This window comes from Chionomys nivalis, chromosome 1 (assembly GCF_950005125.1).
Source record: "Chionomys nivalis chromosome 1, mChiNiv1.1, whole genome shotgun sequence".
Lineage (NCBI taxonomy): Eukaryota > Metazoa > Chordata > Mammalia > Rodentia > Cricetidae > Chionomys > Chionomys nivalis.
Genome location: NC_080086.1, coordinates 8,300,576 through 8,327,301, shown reverse-complemented (window position 1 = coordinate 8,327,301; position 26,726 = coordinate 8,300,576). Strand labels below are relative to the sequence as shown.

The 26,726-nt window shown below is 40.9% G+C and overlaps 1 protein-coding gene across 4 annotated transcripts; it reads left to right on the top strand.

Annotated features, from left to right (window-relative positions):
* The first annotated feature begins 1,142 nt into the window (after positions 1 to 1,142).
* On the top strand, positions 1,143 to 26,552 carry Pyroxd1 (pyridine nucleotide-disulphide oxidoreductase domain 1). 4 transcript variants are annotated; one of them, XM_057762991.1, is made up of 12 exons: positions 1,143 to 1,269; positions 6,566 to 6,646; positions 8,098 to 8,217; positions 14,472 to 14,600; positions 16,739 to 16,812; positions 20,169 to 20,329; positions 21,715 to 21,815; positions 22,629 to 22,761; positions 23,723 to 23,835; positions 24,344 to 24,466; positions 25,371 to 25,508; positions 26,279 to 26,552. In XM_057762991.1, exons 1-12 carry the CDS (start codon positions 1,195 to 1,197, stop codon positions 26,525 to 26,527), a joined length of 1,497 nt encoding a protein of 498 aa, XP_057618974.1. In that variant the 5' UTR covers positions 1,143 to 1,194; the 3' UTR covers positions 26,528 to 26,552. The 4 variants fall into 4 exon arrangements, with proteins under 4 accessions (XP_057618974.1, XP_057618967.1, XP_057618984.1 ...); XM_057762984.1 differs by lacking the exon at positions 1,143 to 1,269 and adding an exon at positions 1,476 to 1,756; XM_057763001.1 differs by lacking the exon at positions 1,143 to 1,269 and adding an exon at positions 1,717 to 1,844.
* Positions 26,553 to 26,726: the final 174 nt, after the last annotated feature.

The following is a 26,726-nucleotide window of genomic DNA, read 5'->3' as shown; positions in this document are numbered from 1 at the left end:
AGAATTAAGGGTCTTATGATGCTGGTGGAGTTGGGATGAAATAAAATTGGGTAGGTCAAAATTCAGAAGACCGCAAGATATTTCTGGACTACATAGAGACAACTCCTTATGCTAATTTAAGGTTATTAAAGTTATTTCCTCAATGAGGAAGAGGGAGTTGCAGAAAGCATATGCTGAGAGAGGAAAGAAAGCAACGGGCACCGGGAGCTAAGTGTCGGTCAAAGCTGAAAGCAGTAAATGTTCTGTAAAAAGATGGAGGTGAGAGCCAAGCAAACAGAATGCACTATTTCCTGCCAGCAGGCTGTCTAAACTAGAAACAGAAGCTAGCAGCGAGCTGTGCACATTTAACTGGGTAAAGAACAAGGACTGGGAGAAGCAGTAAATATCTATAATTAGATATGCAAGTTTTCCTATTATGCAGAATGGCTATCTTCAGAGGTTAAAGAATCAAAGGGCATCAATAACAAGCAGTATTGGACTGAGTCAACTGAGAAATACCTCAATATAACAGTAAGATTCCTATCTAGATAAGCCATGAAACCACAAAGATAAAAAGCAAGGTAACAGAGAATACTACAAAGAAAAACCTGAAAATAAATCAGCCATTTCTCAAAGGCATTCCTCATATAAATGAACACCAAACAAAAAATTGTATCTTTTTTGGCGGGGGGGAGGGGGGCTGAAATGTCCATTGGATAAGGTGGCAAACAACTCTATTTTACTTCACATCTTAACTGAACTCAAAATTCAGAATTGGAGGCTAACTTCTTACTGAACAACTCGATAGTATTTGATTGTCATAAAGAATCATGCTTCCTCAAAAGAAAATCTCCCATTGCTAGGTGCAGGGAGGCAATCGAGACGATTACAGAAGCTAAGAGTTCTTCCCCTACAGAATGAGAAGAGAGGGTTGCATGAAGATCCTCAAAGGCAGCTTCTACCACAGAAAATTTAAGATGTGGGTGTAGTGACAGTTATAAAACCCGGGAAGGCTGCGACACGTCCAAGCTTCCAAATACAAGTTACGCGGTAAATACTCAAATGGAATAAGTATGAAGCTTCCGGGCATCCGTAGTCCAGAGTCCATGGACCAGGCGCCGGAAGTGACTATGCGGGCAGCTTCCCTTCCGGGTGGACGAAGGCTCGCAGGTCACAGGTCGCCGGTACCCCGTCGGTCGCCAACCTCCCGGGAACATGGAGGCCGCGCGATCGGTGGGGCCGTTCGTGGTGGTGGGAGGTGGCATCGCCGGCGTCACGTGTGCCGAGCAGGTTTGTGGGCGCGAGCTCCGCCCCTTCCGGACTCCGCAGGCTGGAGAATTGGAGGTTGCGGTTGATCCCCTTCGGTGGTCGGTCTTCCGGCCTTTGCCACGCCCCTCCGCTGTGCGGCTGTGCGGGCTGCTGGAGCGCTAGGGGCCGAAGTGGGCGGGATGCTGCGCTCCGAGCTGCTGGAGCGCTGGGAGCTGAAGTGAGCGGGATACTGCTGCGCTCGGGGCTGATGGAGCGCTAGGGGCCAAGTGGGCGGGATGCTGCGCTCGGGGCTCGGGGAGAGCTAGGGGCCAAGTGAGAGGGATGCTGTGCTCCAGGCTGATGGAGCGCTGGGAGCTCCTGGAGCGCTAGGGGCCAAATGGGTGGGATGCTGCGCTCGGGGCTCCTGGAGCCTTCGGTCCCTGGTCTGCGAGGGCCCGGACAAACCGCAGGAGTGGGAAGTGCATGTTTAACTGGGAAGCCAGAGCCAAGCCAGATTCCAGGCGGAATGGTACGCAAACCGGCAAGAGGCTTTGGTATTTGGACAGAAAATCCACCCACTTGTCATATTTCCTTCACACATGAAATTTAGTTTCTTGGTAGGTGCCAAGTCCTTAGTTAATAAAGTAATTCTAACATAGTACCTTGAACTCCCAAGATAAGCTTTCATCTCCAGCAAAAGTTTGGGTCAAAGGCATACAAATGTAGAATTTCTGACTACGATAAGCTGAAAGACCCCCGAAGGATGTCTTTTTTCTGGAGAGAACCCCTACCCAAGGATCAGTCGAGACCACTCGTGTGGATGTAAACAGCAAGAGGATTTTTATTCTGTCATGACAGGGTCCCTCAGGTTTGGGATATGAAGGACATCCACAGCTGTTACAGCCCATCTTTTAAAGTAAAAAGCCATAGAGACATGGAGGGGGGGGGACCGTAAGTTGTTTTTTAACTTATTGGATTGGCTTATTTAAAAAGGCTATTACCAATAATTAGCTGGAGAGTGATTGTCAGATTAGATGAAGTAAAGGGAAACTTTTGAAGGTCATTTTGCCCCTTCTCAGGGACTAAGTTCAAAACATCAGTAACTGAGTCAACACCTAAGGGTTATTATGACCCTATTCAGGGAGATGGAAAGTTTTCAACATCTCAGTACGTGTATACATAGCTGTTATGTCCTTGGTTCCCAGGGGAGGTGGGGAAGTACTGAGAGTCATCAGAAATGACTTTAGATTTTTCTACATTTTCTTAGGGTTGAGGGGGCTTACAAATGCATTTAGAGTCTTTCATTCCCTCCTCTTGTTTTGTCAAATCCCAATCTTGGGATTTTCTGAGGTCTCTCTTGAGAGCCTGATATTGGTGTGTCAGTACTAAAACTTGGGTAATAGGATAAGAGTCCCAGAGAGTTTGTTTGGTATTTTTTTTAAGAGTCCTTTGTTTAGCTCTCGGTGTGCTGAAGCTTTTATCCGGAGGGTCTTGAGTCGTCCTGTAGAGGTGTTGGCTTTGCATGAGATGTATGGATCCAGGCTGCAATGTTGTCTACTTTGAGAGCGGTGGGTGTCATCAGGATTATAACAGTCTGAGAAGAACAGCATCAGGATTATATACCTCATTTGCCTTAGTGAGCAGTGGCAGCTCTCATATAGGATTTTATAAGAAGTGAGTTTAAATCGCCTCAAGGTGTTTTGAACCCAAAACAGGACAGAGGGAGGGAGGTCTATCCAGTTATTTTGCCGGTCTCTAGGGCCAATTTTGTTAATTTGTAAAAATTTTTTTTTAGAATTTTATTTATCTTATCTATCTGACCTGAGTTTTGGGGTTGGTAAGTATAATTTAATCTTTAATTGGCCACATATTGATTTACCTGGGCAACAAAGGCAGGTCTATTATGAGACACAATTATTTTGGGCATCCCAAACCTTAGGATGATTTTTTTTAATGATCTTTTTAGCCATTATATTGGGTGTCTCAGTCCTGGTTAATGTATGATGGTTATTATTATTATTTTTTTTTTTTTGGCAAATGTGTGGCCTCCTGGAGGCTTAAAATTTTTGTAGATGTCAACAGTCCTCTTTGTCTGTATATTGTTTTGCGTATATGGGTGGTGGCAAAAGCATACCTGCTGTCAGTATAGACGTTTTTTCTGTCATCTGTAGAGCTTGTATTAAAGCCACAAGTTTAGCTTTCTGGTAGGGCCGACATCCCTGAAGGGAGGCTATTGGCCCAGATCATTTGTCTTTTGTCTCTCTTTTTTTTTTTTTTGCTTTTTGTCTTTTTTGTTTGTTTGTTTTTTGCCTCTCTTTTTTTGTCTTTTTTTAATTTTTTTTGTTTTTTATTTAATATTTTTTTGTCTTTTATTTAAATTTTGTAAGTTATCATCTTGTAGCCTATTTACTTGTTGTAACTTTTTTCTTATATCTGATGTTGACTGTCTTATGACGGCCATGGCTATCGTTACCTGCTGACCTTTAGAGGTTGGGTAAAATGCCTGTAAACCTCCATTAAACATTTAAGAAACACAGATTTTAATTGGCCCCTGGAGAACCTCTTTTACCTTGGCCGAATCAGTGGGGTGCCTTGCCCCTAAAATTTACCATGAGCCCGACATTTTGACTGTCAGTTTCTCCCTTTTAGAATTAATTAGACATAGAAGAATGAAAATAGATCCATATTTATCTCTATGCACAAAACTGAAATCCAAACAAATCAAAGACCTTAACATAAAACCAACAATATTGAACCTCATAGAAGAAAAAAGTTTTAAATATATTTTTAAACATGGCCTCAGTGGCATAGACATTGAGAGAAACAATCAATAAACAGGATCTGCAGAACCGAGAAGCTTTTTGTATAGCAAAGGATATAATCAACAGAACATAAAAACATATAAGGAACTTAGGAACTTATTTTTTATAAGAACAAATAATCTAGTGAAATTATGTTACAGACCTAAACTGTAAACTCCAACAGATGAACTTAAAATGACTGAAAGATATTTAAAATTTGTTTAAATATAACATCCTTAATCATTGAGGAAATGCAAATTAAACAACTCTGAGATTTTATCTTATCCCTGTAAAAATGACCAAGATTAAAAATATTGTTTGACAATTTATGCTTAAGAGAATGTGAAATAAAAATCCTTCATTTTTGGTAAAAATACACACTGATACAGCTATTTTGAACATTAGTATGATGAATTTTCAGAATTAGGTAACATATTACCTTAAAACTTAGCAATATCCCTTTTGGGCCTACTTTACATAACAAAATTATTTTATTATAGACAGAATCTGAAAACAACCTAAAATGTACCTCTTTTATATCAATAATAAATGAGAATCTTTGCCATGTTTTTAAATAGCCTAAACATTATAAAGAGTTAAAAGGGCCATTTTAACTCAACCTCATCACTCAGTAACACCCTCTTTGCCATTGTAGTGGAGTGAGAGGATTCAGCAGATCTTTGTCATGTGGGGCAACTCGGGGCCCCCACCTCATCACGAGCATTGCGAGTAGTCAGGTATCAAATTTAGATCTAAACATGGGCTGGATTAGAAGCTCAGCTGGGCTGTTTACATGGCCCTGGCCCGGGGTCACGGGGCTTTTACAGCAATAGTTCTTGAAGACAGTGTATTCCTGTATCCATCTAAACAGAGTTGGGAATTTAATTTTTTATGGGCACACTGCATAGTAAGAAATATAGAAACCAACAATCTGTAGGTTTTTATAAGCACATTTTTTTAAAGTGACTCAGCTTAACTTTTTTTCCATTTTTAAACCAGAAGCTTTACCCTGGACACAGCACGTGATGACTAGAACAGGGCATCCCTAGAAGAGAGATGCTATCAGGGCTGCGAGGCCCTTCTGATGTTGGCTTGCGGTACTACCTGTTGTTCCTGAATCCACATTCGCCTAAGGGTTATCATGCCCCTATTCAGGGAGATGGAAAGTTTCCAACATCTCAGTACGTGCATACATAGCTGTTATGTCCTTGGTTCCCAGGGGAGGTGGGGAAGTACTGAGAGTCATCAGAAATGACTTTAGATTTTTCTACATTTTCTTAGGGTTGAGGGGGCTTACAAATGCATTTAGAGTCTTTCAAAGCAAGTGAATCGGATGAGTCGTATTACAAAAAGGGCTAGATTATTTTGTTGCTGTAACTAACCACTTTAGTCACAAGAAATAGAAGAAATTTAAATACGTTGAGGTTTTAATCTTTGGAGGTCATCTTCTGTTTACCCATCAAGAGTTCTTATTCTAGGCAACATAATACGGTTTTAGCAGATAGAGAAGAATAGCATATACCACGGTGTAACCTGCAGTGGAGAAGAGCATGACATAATTAATTTGAAGCTCAGGAGAGACAAGCAAGGAAGACTGCCTGGGTTCAGACCTTATAGGGCTCTATGGCATGCCGAGAGTTCAACAAAAATCTCCAAACAAATGGTTTTGAGCAGTGGCGGAAAGTGTTCACATGAAAGCGAGTGTTAATTAGCTAGTGTTTGGGACAGTGGCAACCGGTTGACAGCTGTATGAGCCTACAGCCTAACTTGTAGATGGTTCTCGGTAGGATAGTTTTGAGGACCTGATCCAGCAGTGGAACTACAGATAGAAGGCAGAATATGAAAAGTAAACAAAGATGGGGGAGAGACAGTATTGTCAAATAGAGGAAGTCCAATTAAGCTGAGACAAAGGACGCTTACGTGTCCTGAGGGCGTGTTAATTGTTACATGTTACTCAGCTTTATGGGCTGTGAGGAATAGGCAGAGAAGTAGAGTCCAAGATGAACAAGTGTTCCCCCTCCACAGTGAGGAAGAAGTGGAGATAATAAAACAGCAGCACCTTAAGTCTTTGCGCTTTCTTAAGCTAATGTTAACATGGCTTTGTCTTTCCCTCTCGGACTGGTTTCAGAGTGCCAAAGCTTTGGAAAACTCATGCCAAGATTCTGTGTAATATCAGAGACTTGTTTTAATTTTATCCTCGGTGAAGTCAAAGTAAAAACATTAAAATAAATGAAAACAGGCAGTTTGTAATAGACATATAACTTTAAACTAGTATGTGAAATGAGTCAACCAAAGACTACTGTAGTGATTTTGCTTATCCAGGTCTTTGTCCACCTTTAACATGAGTAGATTGTTTATTTTAGCACTGTCAGAGTTTAACAGTACCAATACTGCACCATTCTGAACTCAGAATAACTGATTTTCACATGTGAAACACTGAAGTTTTATTAGTTAGACAGCATTATCACCATACTGACATCAATTCAGTAATAGCTGAAAATATTTTTTTTATTCTGTCATTTCTCTTTAAAATTCAGCTGGCTGTTACCTTTCCTGAAGAAGACATTCTCCTGGTAACAGCCTCTCCTGTTATCAAAGCAGTTACAAACTTCAAACAGGTGAGAAAAATTGTGGATCAATCAATGCTTTCGAGATGTAAAACACTGCCCTTTCATTGAATTTGTTGTGTTTTGGGAATCTGAAGCTTTTTCCATTAAAATTTTGTGTGTTCAATGTATATTAGATACAGTTTTTTTTAATTGAATTAGGAAATTCTGAAGTTTTTCTTAACTTTTATCTCTAATAAGGTAAATAACACTGTGTATGGTTCACATATGTCTCTGGGGTCCTTGTTAACTCAGAAGGATGTAAAAAGCTCCTGAAGACAGGCTTGAAATTACAACTCATACGATCAGATTTTCATGCAATGTTTGCAGCCAGGTTCCAGCACTGACCTGTGGTCCGTCACACAAACTAGGGAGGTTGATCTCTACATGTTTGCAGATTTGTTTGTGGGTGAAGATAGGGCAGCAGAGAAGTAAAGGGTTTGGACAGAGGATAAAATACTCTACAAGAATCTAAGCAGGAAAGGACAGAGGGAATCCAAAGAGATAGTGATTGTTTTAAAGAAAGGGGAAGAAGAGTTTAAAGATGACCAAAAAAGTTACCTGGTAAAGAGAGCGGAGAAGCCAGAATACATTAAAAAAATACATTGACTGTTCACTTAAACACCAGTAAAGTAAGTTGTGTTAGCTGACATTTTTAGAGGCAAACAAACAAAAACAAAAAACCAAACAAACAGCAACAACGAAACCACAGCACAGTAGTGACAGGACAGTTGAGCTCAGGGCACATGATGCTGAGCCAGTCAAGTGGCAATACACATTAATGGAGATGGGTTAAATGAATATGTAAGAGTTAGCCATTAAGAGGCTAGAGATAATGGGCCAAGCAGTAATTAAATTAATACAATTTCCATGTGGTTATTTCGGGTATAAGCTAGCCGGGTGATGGAACAAAAGGCCCTCCGCTCCTAATACTACAAGCTGTCCCCATGACAGAATGTCTGAGAGTATCATCCGCTACCAAATGTTCTACTAGGAAGTGTGGCACTTCAGGTTCTGTCAGTAGTTATAGAATGCCCACTGTGTCCTGGGTACAGCACAAGGTCCTGGCGTACAATGGGAGTAACACACTTGCTCCTACGGGTAGTCAGTGCCATGGATGAAAGAGGGGTCAGTCTATGATTAGGTGGATCATTGTTTTCCAGATTGTGAGAAGGCTGAGTGTCACAGTTGAAGTGTGTGGTAGATCAAAGTTGCCTACTTCATATAGGCTGAGATAGAGAGGAGGCATTGAGGTTGCAATACCGTCGTCTAAGGGCTGACATCCCTGCATTAGCCACCACCTCCTACCGAGACCACCAGGCCTTTAACTTGTGGGTCTTTGAGGGACATAGGTGCCCTCAATGCAGTGGGCTAACCTTCGTGTTTGTGAATATGAAATAGTACTTGTATAGGACAAAGGAAATACCTTCTTTAAATGTGTATTCTTGTTTGATCCCATAAAGGTCTCTAAAGTATTGGAAGAATTTGATGTTGAAGAACAGCCAAGTACTGTGTTGGAAAATCGCTTTCCCAACATTAAGGTCATAGAGTCGGGAGTAAGACAGCTGAAGAGTGAAGAACATGTAAGACTTTTTCTTGTTAAGTGATTTTTCCTAACATTAAATTCCAGGTTTTGTCACATTTCTTTTAAGCATACCTCCGTCATTACCATTGTTTAAGCCCCTAAATTGTAGAGGCTAGTAGAATTGATCCCCATTATTAGAGAGTATACCCTCTGGGAAAAATTCTCTGATAAGGAAGTGTGGCACCGCAGGTTCTGCTGATAGCTGTAGAATGCCCACTGTGTCCTGGGTACAGCACAAGGTCCTGGTGTACAGCGGGAGTAACACACTTGCTCCTATGAGCTGTCAGTGTCATGGGGAGTGTAGACATTAATAGTAAGTGATTATATTATAATAGTGTGCAAGAGACAAGTCATGAAATTACCATCAAAGCTCAGATCTGAGCTCTAGTAAGACTTCACAGAGGGTGACCTGCTTGAGCTTGGTGTCTTGAAGATGGCAAGTTAAGAGTCTTACAGGTAGAGAAGGACATTCTAGTGGCTGGCTCCATAGCTCAGGGGTGAGCGCTGGTCTTATAAAAGGCACTCTAAGAACTGCAGCCTGAAGAAAGGAAAGGGGGATGTGGATTCGTCAAAAGGATGAGGGTGTGGAAAAGGAGGCTGGTAAGCAAGCATAGGTAAATAAGATTGAGTGATGTCAGGCTTATTTTATAGTCATATGACATTGTAGATGTGTGGACAATACAGAATTTTAAGTAAGATATATCTGAGAATAATGTTGAAGTCAAACTGAGGTGTAGCAAGTAGCTCTTACCTAACAACCAATTACAATCTAGTTGCAGTTGCCCAAAATGATGGAGGACCTCGTCTACAGGGACAGTATAATTGGGACATGTTACAAGTTTGAACTACTCCACAAAACCCTCCGGATGCTTTTCCCCCACAGACGTAAGAGCACATGAGGTGTCTCAGGGATGCTGTATCCTCAGTGGGCTTTAGGAAGGATGGAGAGAGGGGTTTGCCGTTGTTTCTGTAAGCTCTAAGTTATTAGTAAAACATGATTTATTAAAAACAGGAAAAGTGCCTAGTTTCATGAAAAAGAACCCAAGTTCTATACAAGTAACAGTAAGAACTATTTGTTACTGCAGATGTCTTAGTTAGGGATTCAAATGTTATAAAGAGACACCATGACCATAGTGACTCTTACAAAGGAAAACATTTAGTAGTTTGGGGGGTTTTAGTCCATTGTTATCATGGTGGGACATGGCAGCTTACAGACAGACATGGTGCTTGTGAAGGAGCTGAGAATTCTACATCTTGATCATCTGGCAACAGAAACAACTTTGTACCACACTTAACATAGCTTGAGCAAAGGAGACCTCAAAGCCCACCCCTACAGTGACACACTTCCTTTAGCGCGCTGCCTACTCCAACAAAGCCACACCTCCCAATAGTGCTACTCTGTGTGAGCTAATGGAGGTGAGTTATATTCAAACCACCACAGTAGCACAGAGTTCAAAGAATAAATAGCTCAGTTACTTTTACAAGTGGAAGTGAGCAGTCAAAGGTGTAGTAAACAGGGCACTTAGAAATCTGAACATCTCCCAGTTGATATAGATATGAATAATTAACATTGGTATAAATTTTGCTTTGTTGATAGAAATTTAAGGTTAATCTTGTTATATGTATATGTATTTCTGATCTTGATTAAGGTATTGTGATTGTGTAGTTCATTTAAAAATATAATGTATAATTAGGAAATATATGTTGTTAATGGATAATCATCGATAATAATCAAGCTTGTAGTCATGTTAGTTAGATTTTGTAGATGTATTTCAGTTAGATAGACATTCTTCATATCTTTCAAAGACTACAGAATATGGCATTTAAAATGTTTTAATGACTTAGGGTTTTTCATAACAATGAGACACATCTGCTCCTGGCAGCACCAATCTACTCCAAGAGGAAGATGGGCATCGAAGAGGCTCCTTATGGAGTTGGTTAGCCATTTGGGCAAGAAACTGCTCTTGCCTGGACTGTTGCATAAACTGGACAGAAAGAACCCACAGAGAGAGGACTGCTGAACTTGCCTAAAGGTGAGATGGTCCTTCGGGGTTCCTGCTTCATGAAAGAGTCTGCGAGACATTCTGTAGGACACAGAAGAAAGTGACTGAACTGTCTTTGAAATTTCCTGCTTCATGGAAATGTTTGCTGGATAATATGGACCTGAAGGGCAAAGATAGATGCCCCAATGGTACAGAAAAACTTGGGGTGACTGTCCAGGCAGCAAGATGTCTCTATCATTTCTAGAGTTTCGGAAGTTGCTTACTTCTTGTTTGCTTAGGTAATATTATATCCTTCTGGAGTCTTTGATGGAGTTGAAGAATGGATAGTTATAGTTTTTCATTGTTATGATAAAAGATAAAATAGATATAAATATTGTGACTGTAATTCTTGCTTGATAACTGTTTTGTTGTATGCAATTTTACTATGTTAAAGTTAAAACCTTCCTTTTTGTTTAAACAGAAAAAAGGGAAATGGTGTTGGATGTTCTTCCTTCTATGTGTTGCTTTCATTGGTCAAATAAAGAAACTGCGTTGGCCTTTTAATAGGGCAGAACATAGATAGGCGGGGAAGACAGAACTGGATGCTGGGAGGAAGAAGGCAGTGTGGCAGATGCTATGGCTCTCTGAAACGGTCGCTGGTTAGACTCATGACGGTAAGCCACAGTCAAGTGGCGATACACATTAATAGAAATGGGTTAATCAGGATGTGAGAGTTAGCCAATAAGAGGCTAGAGCTAATGGGCCAGGCAGCAATTTAATTAATACAGATTTCCTTGTGGTTACAACACCCAGTGACGCCCAGAAGCCTCCCAAGTGTGATTCTGGTCTCCATCTCTTGTATGTAAGCTGTTGGTATATGGGAATGCTGACTTTGGTCTCATACAGGTCAAGCTGTCTGATGGGGGAGAGTCTTCTGTTTTGTATTAATTTCATTGGTTAAATAAAGAGACTGCCTTGGCCCTGATATGACTTGTTTTCACAGAGGATGAGACCCTGTGGATTGTTTCTATCCCAGTATGGTATGATAGACCACGTCCTCCTGAAAGGTTGCTGTGAACACCCTCAAAAAATTACTTCACTCAACTGCCAACTGAGATGAATCTAGCACACAGGTTATACCATAAAAGACCTAAATAACAGCGCCCCCATTCAGCAGGAAGCAGTTTGGAGAGAAATAACTGTGCCCATATTCCCAAATACTGTTTATAAATGTTCTTTTACATTTAAAGGGGGATATGATATAGATATGAATAATTTGCATTGGTATGGATTTTAAGGTCAGTTTTGTTATATGTATATGCATATTTCTAATCTTGATTAAGATATTGTGATTGAGTAGTTCATTTAAGAATGTAATATATAATTAGGAAATATAGGTTATTAATGGATAATCATCGATAATAGTTAGGCTTGTAGTCATGTTAGATTTTATAGGTATATAGAGATATATTTCAATTAGATAGGCCTTCTTCATATCTTTCAAAGACTACAGAATATGGCATTTAATGTTTTAATAACTTAGGGTTTTTCATGACAATGAGACACGTCTGCTCCTGGCAGCACCAATCTACTTCGAGAGGAAGATGGGTATTGAAGAGGCTCCTTATGGAGTTTGATAGCCATTTGGGCAAGAAACTGCTCTTGCCTGGACTGTTGCATAAACTGGACATAGAGAACCCACAGAGAGAGGACTGCTGAACTTGCCTAAAGGTGAGATGGTCTTTCGGGGTTCCTGACTCATGAAAGAGTCTGCGAGACATTCTGCAGGACACAGCAGATAGTGAATGAACTGTCTTTGAAATTTCCTGCTTCATGGAAATGTCTGCTGGATACTATGGCCTGTAGGCTGAAGATGGATGCCCCACCGGTACAGAGGAACTTTGGGTTACTGTCCAGGCAGCGAGTTGTCTCTGTCATTTCTAGAGTTTCTTATTTCTTGTTTGCTTAGGTAATATTATATCCTTCTGGAGTCTTTGATCGAGTTGAAGAATGGATAGATAGTTATAGTTTTCCTTAGTTATGATAAAAGATAAAATAGATATAAATATTGTAACTGTAATTCTTGCTTGATAACTGTTTTGTTATATGTAATCTTACTATGTTAAAGTGAAAGCCTTTCTTTTTTGTTTAAACAGAAAAAGGGGAAATGAGGGGGGAGAGTCTTCTGTTTTGTGTTAATTTCATTGGTTAAATAAAGAGACTGCCTTGGCCCTGATAGGACAAAAAATTAAGTAGGTGGAGTAGACAGAACAGAATGCTGGGAGAAAGAAGCCGAGTCAGCCAGTCGCCATGATTCTCCCACTCCAGACAGACGCAGGTTAAGATCTTTCCTGGTAAGCCAGCTCGTGGTGCTACACAGAATATTAGAAATGGGTTAGATCAATATGTAAGAGCTAGCCAATAAGAGGCTGGAACTAATGGGCCAGGCAGTGATTAAAAGAACACAGTTTCCGTGTAATTATTTCGGGTAAAGCCAACCGTGCGGAGCGCAGCCCGCAGCTCCTACTACAGCTGTCCTTGAACCTGATTCTCTTGTCTCACCATTCAGTCCCGAGGCAACAGATGTGTCATGACCGTGCCAGCTGGGACTTTTTTGTCTGTGTCCAAAAAGTTATTAATAGCTAATAAAAAGGTTTAGTATTTTAAACCATTTAAATGTGAATCAGTTTAAACCTTAGTCAGTGCCTCTGCCTTCTCTTTGTCAGACCAAATTCTGTCCAGATTCTGAAGGGAGCCTGCTCTGAAGTTTCTGTGTAAATTGAACTACACTGTTGGATTGTTGGGTTACAGATTTGTGAAAAGTAGTGTAGGTAAAATAAAGCCTCATTGTGGAGTGAGTGATAGCATTGCCAGACTACAAACCGCACATCAGACTCAGATGTGCATTCACTCACAGTCCATGTTTCACAGTGACTACTACTTACCACTTATTTGCTTTCTAAAGGATACTCATTATACATGGATTTTCATTCCACATTAAGGAACAAAATCAGCTGATTTACTATGTACCTATAGACTCACTGATGTTGATAACATTAATAAAAAATAACTTTGAAGCCAGGATGTATTATTTTTCAAGCGTAGTTGAAATGTTTTTCATTTGGACTAAAAGAATTCTGTGTCCGTGCCTGGTGCACATCTATGGACCTGAGCACTTCGGAGGAAAATTAGCACTTCAAGGTCATCCTCAGGTACACAAGAAAGTAGAGGTCATCTTGATCTGTAGGAGACCCTGTCTCAAAAACACAGCAAAAGCACTTTTTAAAAAGATGAGCACATGTCAAATCCTCAGTAGTAAAGCTACTAAATACAAGCAAAGCTATTACATTTAATGATAAAATACCATTTTATTTTATTTTTAATATTTTATTTTTAAAAAGACAAATTATAACTTCAACATACACTACTCATTTGAACCCATAGCAGATGTTAAGATTATTAAAGTGTGATATGATTAGGATCACAAGGTCTTCTAGTAACTTCCTTCAAGATCATATATATATATATATATATATATATATATATATTACACATATACATACACACACATATACACATACATACATACATATACATGTTCAATGAAGCTTGTCCCAGGGGGGGAGGATGATCATTTTAATTTGAAGTCAGCATAATCGAGAGATTCTGTTAATGCAAACCTTTGTTCCAGAGGAGGAAAGCTAGTTTCCATCAGACTCTCGGCATGGATTATGACCAGTGCTCATTACACTAGAGAATGTACACCCCCTCAATTACCTTGTAATCACTGTTGTTGAAAGGAGCTGCTTGTTCATCCTGGCTGCCCAGAACTGAAATAATCACATAAGAACTGCATTAATTAAATCACACTTGGCCCATTAGCTCTAGCTTCTTATTGGCTAACTCTTACATCTTAATTTAACCTATTTCCATTAGTCTGTGCATCTCCACGAGGTCGTGACTTACCAGCAAAGTTTCAGCGTGTGTGTCTCCAGCGGCAGCTCCATGGCTTCTCTCTAACTCTGCCTCCTTTCTCCCAGCATTCAGCTTAGTTTTCCCCACCTAGCTCTGTTTTCCTATAGCTCTGTTATAGTTCCTTTATTTATCAATGATAATCACAGCACACAGAGGGAAATCCCACACACTTTATCTATCAATGGTAATCACAGCACACAGAGGGGAATCCCGCACACTGTCACTGAGCATCAGCCGCCCATGTGTTCTTTTGTCTCAACTGTTTGCTTTTGCCTTTCTTGCCCTGTGTTCACAGTGTATCGTCACAGAAGATGGCCGTCAACATGTGTATAAGAAACTCTGTCTGTGTGCTGGAGCTAAGCCAAAGTTGATCTGTGAGGGAAATCCATACGTGTTAGGAATCCGTGATACCGACAGTGCTCAGGTGATGTCTTGTCTTAAGGGCGGGTCTACGAAAGGGAAAGAGGGTCCCTTGTGAATGGCCTTGCTTCACTGATGTTGACGCCACACTGTCTCCGAGAGGCAGTTCCTACCCACCATTCAGAGGCCACAGAATGGTTGTATTTTACTGTTGCCAGCTTCACTTTGGCTAACGATTACATGGTTTTAGCTAAAACTGACTCCCTGCTCTTTTGGCTGTGACACTCAAAGATACTAAGACCGTGCTGGGCATTACACATTGCATCAACACACGTTCATCATTCTGTACTGGGAATATGAGATTTGCAGCTAAACAGTATAACAATAATTTTTCCAGATTTCCCAGTAATTTCCCAAAAAAATTAATAATAATATTTCTAAGATCTTTGTAACTGTAATTCAGAATTTGCTTGGCTTGTTGCTCTGCCCTGTAAGAAGCAAACCCTCCTGTAAAGCTAACTTTCCATGAAGCACAGCAAAAAATTTTTTTTCACTATGACAGGGCTTATCAACTCTTGTTACCAAGAAGCTCTCTGGTTTCATCTCCACACCCAGCAAGGATGTGATTGCACTGTATTTATATGATCCATATTCTTTATAAAGTGGCTAAGGATTTTCTCCAGGCTGCTTATTTTAGGGTAACCACTCAGTGCTCCCCGAGTATGGTTATTCTACAGTAACAACTCAGTGCACCCCGAGTATGGTTATTCTAGGGTAACCACTCAGTGCTCCCCGAGTATGGTTATTCTAGGGTAACCACTCAGTGCTCCCCGAGTATGGTTATTCTAGAGTAATCACTCAGTGCACCCCGAGTATGATTATTCTAGAGTAATCACTCAGTGCACCCCGAGTATGATTATTCTAGAGTAATCACTCAGTGTACCCCAAGTATGGTTATTCTAGGGTGACTAATCAGTACCCATGTGATGTGGGAAGTACTTCTGTATATGTGTTGCTTTTATTGGTTAATAAATAAAGCTGCTTTGGCTTATGGCAGGGCAAAGTAGAGCCAGGCTGGAAGAGATATATAGACAGAGTAGGCAGAGTCACAGAGATGCCATGTAACTGCTGAAAAGAGGCAGGCACCCCTGAACCTTACCAGTAGGCCACAGCCTTGTGGTGATACATAGATTAATAGAAATAGGTTAATTTAAGATGTAAGAGTTATTTAATAAGAAGCCTGAGCTAATAGGCCAAACAGTGTTGTAATTAATATAGTTTCTATATGATTATTCGGGTCTGGGTGGCCAGGATAGGAATGAGCAGCCTCTGGTTATATCCATGTATGGTTTAAATGTGTGCTTTTTATCTCTGTGTCTGTGTTCTTTATAGAGCTTCTATAAGACCTGACCCTTTATGAACAGCAAATTAAAACTTCAGGGTTTTGTCTTGTAGAATTTAAGCCAGTTTTAGTCAGTGATGTATGTTTTTAAGTGAAGTTAATGGTGGTAGTTACTTAGAACGGACAAATGAATTCTTTGTTCTGAAGTCACTCTAAAGCAAGAGACACCTGTATTTGTGAAGTGCCGGGAGGACCACAGGCTACTCTGAGTTCATCTCAATCATAGGGGAAGAGGCATTGTCATAAAATTATAACATTTCTTGAATTAATGCTAGGAATTCTCTCCCTGCTACTCTTAAGCTTTGTATATGTCATGCCCCATATGTGTCCCATCATCCTGACACAAACACTGGGAGGGACAGGGACTCTTTTACTCTTTGTAGTGTACACCATGGGACATAGAAAGTTAAATAGCTCATCCCAGGTCATCTTGTTAGGAGCTGCTAAGCCAGTGAGTCCTAATCCATGTGCCGTGAGTCTCAGTCCTGGAGCTGTAGAAGTGGGGGACTGCAGGGAGGCCTGTACTGTGTCTGCTTCTGACAGGTGGAGTCAAGCGCGAGGATGAGGTGATGCAGACAGCATCTCTTGCCGAGGTCCACGGTAACACAAAGGCAAGAGGTGCTGCAGTCATGGCCACCTGGAAGCAAGAGAGGCCATAATGCTAATTGGGAGGAAGTGTCCTGAGACAGGGGAGTACATTTTATTTTGTTGTCCCACTGTAAACTGTAAAACACCCATGTTTAGAATATTTTCAGTGATGCCTCTACTTTATCAAAATGCTGTCTATTTCTTCCTAACAGGAATTTCAGAAACAGCTTACAAAAGCCAAGAGGATAATGATCGTCGGGAATGGTGGCATTGCGCTTGAGCTGGTGTAAGTGTTTCTCTGATACCACGGCTATTGTGAGAACGATGATGCTTTGGGCAGACGAGAAAACACATCTGAATGTCAAGAGAAATATACATACTTTCCCATATGTTTTCGAAGAGAAAACCCACTTTACTATTTAACTCTGTCTAACTCAAGTTGCAGAAATATTCCTCTAAATATGCAGGGTGTAGGATGTGTTTGACCTGGCTGGTCTGACTCATGATGTGTTCTGTGAGTGGGCACTGTCTAATAATCTACATGTGCGTACCATTAGTAATCTCTGCTACCCACCATGCATTACTCACGCATCACCTGTCCAGGTGACAAAACCCAGCATTTGTCATGCTGATTAGAATGTGTGTTATTCCCAGCTCTGGATTTTTGATCTGGAGAAATATTTGAGAACACATTAATACAAATGTTTTCATCTTAAGATACTTCAAGTTCCATAGACACAGAAGTGTTCCTCTGAAAGCTGCATAACAGACTCAGTTTCCTCAGCAGTTCTGCTTGGAATTAAAAGAAATTTGAGTCTAAACTAGGAAATCTCAAGTATTCAAGAATTCCATACCAACTGCCAGCCTGGCTTACCTGTCCTTTAGAGGACAGCCACCCCAGTGGGCACCTGTGCGCGAGGGTAGTGATCCCTCGGGTGTACCTGTCCTTTAGAGGACAGTCACCCACTGGGTACCTGCGCGCGACGGTGGCCGTCCCTCGGATGACTGTGGCAGTTGTGCTATGCAGGGAAACTAGAGTCCACCCAGAAGCTGAGCTGAGCAGAGAGGTGAAGGGGGGTCGCACATGTTCTTCTAGATACTTCCAGAAGCATCCAATGGGTATCATTACTGCAACTTACATTAGAAATCTTTTTCCTGCTCATAATCTCACAGCATCTAACTCTTTCTTGACGTCATTTGAAGACTGGTGATTATTACTTGAGTTAACTTACAGTTTTGTATCTGACAAGCTCTGGTAGCTGGAGGAAGGTCTCTTACCATGTTGCTCCTGATTCTGTGATCTGAGTCATTAGTCACGATGAAAAGTGACAGGCAACCCCTTCTGTTCTGTGCTATTCCATACTCCAGAGGCCAATGCTGTCCTCTCAGTATGCCTTTCTCTCAGTTACTGCCCTGCTGATCTTCCAAAGGCAGTTTGATGCTGTCCCTTCCAAAGACACACAACAAATAATTTCCATAATTTCATAAAGTCATAATACCTGGAATGTATTTCTGCAGAGTGGTTTCTAAAGTGGAAGTAGCTCCGTGTGTGATGGCACCATGCTTTGGTATCTCGCTGAGAGCCCTGTTAGCGTTACGGGGAGTGGATTAGTAGGTACTCTTGGGGGAGAGCTAGCCCAGGAGTTTCTCATGATTACAGATGTAATGTGGCCTGCTAGTCAGTCATGGGGATGCTATGCCACATTGTTGTATGCTGTGGCATTACTTCTAGAAAGAAGTATGAATGAAATACAAAGATTTCCAAATTATAAAAAGAAAAGCATTTCATAAGCATGCTTAAATGTGAGATATGAAATGTTACCCGCAAGTATGTTCACTGCTTTCTTCTGATGAACAATGCTATACAGCCTGGGAAGGACCAACTCAGATGTTCTCCCAGTAATCAGAAACTTGGTGACTATGAATGTTCATTGGCCTGGTTGGGGCAATGGAGTCTTACCCATGTATCAGAATGTGACTTCAGGTATTGTGGAGTTGCATGCACTAAACCTTTGTCTATCATCTCACTGTTAATTCATCTTGAAAAGTCATCCTTCCAGCCTACAAATAAAGATGGCAGTATTTTATACCACAACAATGGGGAAAATTGGGGTAACAAGATGGCTTATTAGCAGGTACAGCCCCCAAACCCATCCATATAAAGATGGAAGAGCTCATTCCAGTGTTGTCTTCTGACCTCCACATACACACTATAATGCATATGCTTATACACAGACACACGACAATAAACATTTTTAAGAGAATGGACTCCATAAACTTGTACCAACTTCACATGCATGCTTTGACACATGCACCCACATACATGATTCACATGCAAGGGCAATGGAAGTTTTAAATGTTAAAGAATACATTATACTCGCCGGGCGGTGGTGGCGCACGCCTTTAATCCCAGCACTCGGGAGGCAGAGGCAGGCGGATCTCTGTGAGTTCGAAACCAGCCTGGTCTACAAGAGCTAGTTCCAGGACAGGCTCCAAAACCACAGAGAAACCCTGTCTCGAAAAACCAAAAAAAAAAAAAAAAAGAATACATTATACTCTTTGTTGTAAAATCCAAGTGTTCTGTGGTATGAGGACTGTGTATCCAGTTTGTTCTGTGGTAGGAGGGCTGTGTATCCAGTTTGTTTAAGATTGTCCACATATACATTAGTTTTACCGTAACAGTTTACTGAATAGCAGAAAGTCTCTGCAAATTTTCCTGATTATCTGAATGATGATGTTCATCAGGGAGTGGGTGGAATGCACTCAGCATTCTTAGTGTCCAAACCTAGATAAATAAGGTGCCGGGAGCTTGGTTAGCAGGTGAACAGTAAGAGGCCAGCTCGCTTTACAAAGGCCTGTGTTTTTCCCTTTACATTCCTTGTCTTTTTCTGATCAGGATCTCTTTAGCTATATGGTCTGGGTGAGAGAATTTAAAGCAGGTGGTAGTTCTTTATAACTGCTTGAAGATGTTACATGCAAACCTCCTTCCAATCTTCTTACATGAGCATCTAGGAAAGTCACCAGATGAAGCAGTGTTTTCAGTGCCCTTAGGTCACATCATCCGTTCATACATATATAACGTACATACAGGCATACATACATACATACATACATACATACATACATACATACATACATACATACGTCACAGCCAGAAAGTACCCTAGGACCCTTGGAGTCCATTTCTATGGCTGTGCTGTCCACTGAACACCGAGAGGACAGTCATTCTGATGTATGTTACGTGGTATTCAGTACATGTCATCACTGGGTTCTTTCAGTAAAGTTGAGAAACTTGCTTTAGTATGTATTCTACTTTAATTTTTAACTTTTAACTTTTAACTTGTTTTGTTTGTTTGTTTTTTTAGACGGGGTTTCTCTGTAGTTTTGGAGCCTATCCTGGAACTAGCTCTTGTAGACCAGGCTGGCCTCGAACTCACAGAGATCCACCTGCCTCTGCCTCCTGAGTGCTGGGATTAAAGGCGTGCGCCACTGCCCAGCTAAACTCTTACTATCCTTAAAGTGAACTACACTCCCCATTATAGTCTGTGTCTTTTACTTCTGCTGCACAGGACAGTCAGTATTTGCTTGCAGAGATTTTTTTTCCCCGAGCTTTTCTACAGGAAATTGTAACATTCTTCCTAGGTATGAAATTGAAGGCTGTGAAGTGATTTGGGCCATAAAGGATAAAGCCATTGGGAATACTTTCTTTGATGCAGGCGCAGCAGAGTTTTTGATTTCAAAGCTCATGTCTGAAAAATCAGAGCCTAAAATTGCTCATAGAAGAACCATATACACCGTTGAAGGTAAGTGCAATATCTGGCTTGTTTCACTCATGGATGAAACTAATTTTTAACTATAAGAAAATTCAGTAAACAGTATTTAGGAGGCAGGAACATGGATATTTACTTCTATGCTTTTTTTATTTTTTTATTATTTTATTACTTTAAAAAAAATACCAAATTCCCACTTCCCTCCCCCTCATTCCCTTCCCACTTCTTGCACACACCCTCCCCTACCCCTCTCCAATCCTCTGCCCTGTGGAAAGTCCAAGGCCCTCCCTACTACATCTAGGTTGAGCAAGGTATACATCCAAAGAGAATAGGATCTCAAAAAGCCAGTACATGCAGTAGAGACAAATCCCAGTGCCATTTATCACTGGCCTGTCAGTCTGCCCCAGCTGTCAACCACATTCAGAGGGACTAGTTTGATTTCATGCTTGGTCATTCCCAGTCCAGTTGGAGTTGGTGAGCTCCCATTAGCTCAAGCACACTGTGTCAGTGGGTGAACCCCTCATGGTCTTGACTTCCTTGCTCATACTGTCCCATATGAAATTTTCAGATTAGACAATATATTGGGGGCTGGAGAGATGGCTCATTAGTTAAGAACACTGCTGCTCTTTTGGGAGATCCAAGTCTCCCGGCACTCACAAAGATGCCCACAACATCTGTAACCCTAGTTCTGAGGGATCCAGAACCTCCTTCAGGCCACCAAGGGAACCAAGAGCACAAGTGGTAGACATACATGCAGGCAAAGCATCCCCACACACAGCAAAAATAAAAAGAAATGTACAAAGGGTATGATGGCATACGTCTTTAATCTCAGCACACAAGAGTCAGTAGCAGGCTCTCTGTGCGTTCTGGGCTAGTCAGGGCTATGAAGTAAGATCCAATCTCAAAACAAAATCTAAACAACTTTTCCTTAGTTATTTTAAAATAAAAAATAGATATTTAATACGCATAGGCATTTTAAATTAAGTGAATTAACCAGGCCATTTGCATCTTGTCAAACAGTTGCTACAACTGAGCAATGCCCAAGACTACTTTCTAAATAATCCACTGAGAACAATACCCACTAGTTTATTTAATAGACTTCAAACAAGCTTTGGGCTCATAAAATTCTAAGTGAATTTTCTAAGTTTTGGAGAGGCTACAGATTGATGGCGTTTAGACTCTAATAGCTAATTTTCACACTCTTACATTGGCAAGTGTGTAACCTTGAGACACACTGGGTGCTGACACAGTGTAAGTGAAAGGTCACCCATTCTGTCACTGTCACAGAACACTCAATGAACAAAGCAGCAAATACAGAGACGTGCCACCATGCTGCATGTCTGCCTAAGAATCAGGACGTTGCCCAAAGGCTCCAGAGATGTCCAGCCATTTTAAAATCATCTGAGTTCATTTTTTAGGAGCGAGAAAGGAAAACAGAACCAAAGCTAAAGTTGAAAACGTGGGCAGTGCCCTCGGACCAGACTGGCACGGAGACTTGGATCTGAAAGGAACAGAAGAGGTATGTTTCTATCAACCAATGCCACTCACCCAAACACCAAATCTCTGGGTCACCTGAGTTTAAGTGTACTATGTAGGAAAGGTCTTCAAACCCACTGTTCCAGATGCCCACCCAAAATAGCGAATATTTCCCTCTAACTGCAGAGCTGGAGATGTCTACTTGCAAACTACAAGGATAAATCACAGTTCTCAGTTTTCTGCTAAAGGTCCCTTTGATGTTTGCAGCACCATTACAAAGTGCTTACAAGGGTTACTAGGTGGAGGCAAAACAAATACGTCATATTTTCATTGAGTAAGTAGGTAACTTGCTTTTACTTAATAGATACTTTCAATTTTTTAAGTTACAAAATTGCTGTCATTCAAATATTCCAAGAATATAAATGTGTCTGTATTTGCACTGAAACCTTTTCAGGCTTTGGTGAGTAGAAGGGGAGCTGGCTAAATGGAGTCTAATTAGGGATAAGAATAGTGTGAAATTATTTTCTCCAGAATTCCTGGGACTTCTAAGTTTGCAGTTTTACCATCCATTTAAGAGTCCTTCAGCGAACACTGCTGCCTGCTGCCTCCCTGGCGTGAAGGAGGCGTGCTGGCCACAACGCAGTAAAACCTGTAGAATTTCGTGGATTTCCAGATTGCCTCATCCACTTGCCACGTCATGCTTGGCATTTCAAGTGCTGGGTGGATTCTGCTCACCTTTGCACACAGACTCTGAGAGGCGTATTTGGGAGCATCAGCGTGCCATACTTATTACTACGATATCTGTGTGTCAGCAGGCACTGCCTGGATTGTGCTGACCAGTATTCATTTTGTCCAGTTTTCACACAGTATTCACATTGAAACCAAATGTGAAGTCAAGAAAATCTACCTTCAAGAGGAGTTTAAGATTATGAAGAAAAAGCCCTTGACTTTTCCAAAGGATCAGCATAAGTCAGTTACAGTTGATAAAGGTAAAAGAAAAAATATTACTCCTTAAATTAATCATGATAAATATATATATAATTTTTGAGACAGGGTTTCTCTGTGCCTCCCTGGCTGTCCTGGAATTCACTCTGTAGACCAAACTGGTCTCAAACTCAGAGATGTACATGCCTCTGCCCCCCCTAGTGGTAGTATTGAAGGCATGCACCACCACTGCCTGGTGTTACATTTTAAACTCACATTTTCATATAAAAAGTGGTTAAAAAAAAAAAACTATTAGTTAACTTCAGGCCCTTATTTCATTGCTCTTGGTTAAATTTTCTAATAAATTCCATGTTATGAGGCTTTCCATTTTATTTGGGTTCACAGTATTCGGACCATTATAACCTGACCTAGTGAGTTAGTCAGTATATCACAGACCAAAACAAAATAGAAGCTTTCATAAGTAACACAACTGTAAGTAACATAACTTTTAAATCAAATTTAAAATTGTGTGTTTGGAACTAAGTGCAGATTCCTGGTCTCATTCTACACCACTTAAGAATTCCTCCAGGCAGTCTTTGAATTATCAACACTGCAGTTAGGCGGCTAATGTTCTAGAATCTTCTAGTCTTTTCTAGGAAAAAGAATGGTAGAGTGGGGTTGTGGACAGTGAGGAGAAACATCAAGAAGAGCGGGATTAAATGCTGAGTGACATGAAATACTAATCAAATTGCTTCACAATTAATTTAGAAAGTGATTATCAGTTTAAATTTACTGCTAATGTCTCTGCCCACGTCCAAAGGACTGTGTTTAGTCCCCTAGAGCACTGTGCTTTTGAAGCTGCCAAACACAAAACAATGTCATTGCACTCAGCTGTCCCAGAGGACCTCTGTAGTCAAGAGGTGTCCTAAAGCCGCCTGCCCTTTCTGTTTCTGTTCCGTTCACACGATATTGAGAGTAACTGCAAGATGACTCTTGAGAACTGAATTCTCTTCTTTTTCTTTTAAGAAGTGTGGCCTGTGTATGTGGAACTAACCAATGGGAAGATCTACGGCTGTGATTTCCTTGTCAGTGCTACGGGAGTCACGCCAAATGTACACCCTTTCCTCCACGGAAACAATGTAAGGTGAATTCTGTCCACTTCCTAATCTTTATCATATCTACTTTTCAGGCATCATTTTAGTTAACTGTAACCTAAGATGGCAGCAACTCTGTGGCTTATGTCTGACTTGATTTACAGTATTTTCTACTTAGCATCCCTAAATACTTACAATCCAGCTTAAGTATTATCTAAAGATGTAATGTCCAACAGGCAGATGGGAGACTGCCCTGTATGAATTCTCAGAGTAAACCTTACAGATTGTTACATTAGCATTTTAGCATTAGAATTGCTAAAAAATGTTCCTCTGATTAGAGTTGGGATAAACATGACTATTGAATATTTTTGTTATTAAAATTCTGGGACTTACTGAGGTCCCAGATAGAAGAGAATCCCTGGACATTCTGGCCAGGTGTCTACACTCTGTGGCTGCTTTTATCTTTCTGATCAGAGGTTGGTTAACACGCCCAGGCTTGACTTGCTTAAACTTCCTGTTTTTGTCATCCTAATGCTAATGACAGACTGTTTAGTTTGATCTAGGAGAAGATGGTGGCCTGAAAGTGGATGACCAGATGCGCACGTCACTTCCTGACATCTATGCTGCTGGAGACATCTGTACTGCATGCTGGCAGCCGAGCCCAGTCTGGCAGCAGGTGAGCCTGCACCTATGACCATGGGTCTATGCGATTCCCTATAAAAATAAAGCAATTGCTACCAGTGAGCCCAAGTTTCTGTTCCAGCTTTTCTCCTCTTTAGCTGGAAGCCATCACTGGTGGTTTGTGGATGAGTAACAGATTCCCACTTTAAAGTCATTTCTTATTGCAGTAGATAGAAATGTTTTTAATTAGAAAGAGTTGTGGGGTTACCTTTCTTTTCTGCTTGACCCCTCCAGGACAAATTATAACTTTTAGTCATAATCTGATACAAGGGAACAACAGCTCAAAATAAGCAGATATCCCTTATTCTGAGTGAATTTCATATTTCTACATTCTGATTTGCATGAAAAACAATTAGCTTTATATCACCCACAATGCAGACTTAGGGGAATTTCAGGTTCAATGAATTCCTGTCAGGTGTATTCAACCCACGGCCGACAGGATGGCTCTGGATATGGCCCGGCATAAAACTGTTAATTTATTATGATGTGTTTGTGATACAGTCATGTTGACTGGTGTTCACACGATCTAGAACAAAGTCACTGGAAGTGCACATAAGGGAATTTCTAAGACTAAAACTGTGGGGAAGATGGAGTAGAGTGGGTATAAAAGCTCTTGTTACACACGCCTGGAGGCCAGAGTTTGAGTTCACAGACTGTGTAAAAGCTGGAGTCATCATAAGCTACTATAACCCAGCATGCCTATTGAGAGTCAGACCCCTCCTCAGAGTGGAAAGCAAGCAGGGACTCAAGGTGTCCACTGACATTCATACATGCACATGGCATGCGTGCATTCACATTCATGCTCGCGAATGTGCCCATACACATGCACACACATGTATGATACGTTTTATTCAGATGATAACCAAAAGTAGTATGAAGTACCGTTCCCACTATTGCAGATGAGACTATGGACCCAGGCACGGCAGATGGGCTGGTATGCAGCCAAGTGCATGGCTGCAGCTGGTTTGGGACAGTCTAGCGACATGGATTTCAGCTTTGAACTGTTTGCTCATGTCACAAAATTCTTTAACTATAAGGTAAGAATACCCTTTTTGCTTGAAAGTATGGCAACTGTGGCTCTTTTCTCGAATAATTATGGTTTAAACTATGTTATCAAAAATGCTATTTTGGGGACTGGAAAGATGGCTTAGCAGTTTTCTATCTTGAGAAGATGTGAGTTCAGTTCTCTGCTCCCACTTCAGATGACCACCTATAACTCCAGTTCCAGGAGGTCTAACACCCTCTTCTGGCCCCCATGGTGCTTGCACACCCATGATGCAATCACACACACACACATATCAGGAAAGAAACAGGAGCTCTGACAGATGTTTGCCATTCTTAGTTCTCTTCCTTCTGAGACAGGTCTCTTTCCTAAACTAGACTTAAAAGAGAAAACACACCTACACTTTTGAGGAAGGGTCTGGTTCAGTTGCATAGTAAATCTTTAAGCCATGACTCCAGGAAAATGTGGTTCACTTTGTGTGTGTGTGTGTCTGTGTGTGTAGACACCTACAACGTTTTTAAAGACTGGGTAGCATTATCATCCACATATATTTTCTACTTTCAGTGTTAAAATATTAATGATGACATTTTTAATGTGACTGTAGGCTGTGTGACAATGTTATAATAATACAGAGTATGTTCATGCTATTCAAATACTTTCTTTGGGCCCCTCCCACTGCGAGACTACAAAATAGTTTTTTGTTTTTTCTGTTTAAGCTACTTGACCCAGATAACTGGATATTATGTTATTTGTGGGGAGTTGGAAGGAGCTACTCCAAAAAATGACCTTTTCATCCTCATGCAGGTTGTGCTGCTGGGAAAATACAATGCACAAGGCCTAGGCTCAGATCACGAGTTAATGCTGAGGTGCACCAGAGGACAAGAGTATGTCAAAGTCGTCATGCAGAATGGACGCATGATGGGAGCTGTCTTAATTGGTGAAACTGATTTAGAGGAAACATTTGAAAATTTAATTTTAAACCAGATGGACCTTTCATCATACGGAGAGGATCTCCTAGATCCAGATATCGACATAGAGGATTATTTTGACTGACATTAGAATTTCTTCAGGAATAGTAAGTTCAAAATAAGGAGAAAAGAAACAAATTGGAAAAACTAACGCCTGCAGCAAGTGAATGGCCCCACAAATCAAGAATGCAGAAGCTAGATTCCTGGTTGGAAGGAGTCACCAAACTTTCACAGTGAACTCAGTTTAATGACTAATTAGCAGGTGAACATTCCTAATACAGCGT

Coding starts and splice junctions, on each gene's coding strand:
- Pyroxd1 (XM_057762984.1), top strand. CDS start 1,625: ATGGGTGGGATGCTGCGCTCGGGGCTCCTGGAGCCTTCGGTCCCTGGT. Junction 14,601..16,738: donor GTGATACCGACAGTGCTCAG/GTGATGTCTTGT, acceptor TCTTCCTAACAG/GAATTTCAGAAACAGCTTAC. Junction 22,762..23,722: donor GTCAGTTACAGTTGATAAAG/GTAAAAGAAAAA, acceptor TTTTCTTTTAAG/AAGTGTGGCCTGTGTATGTG.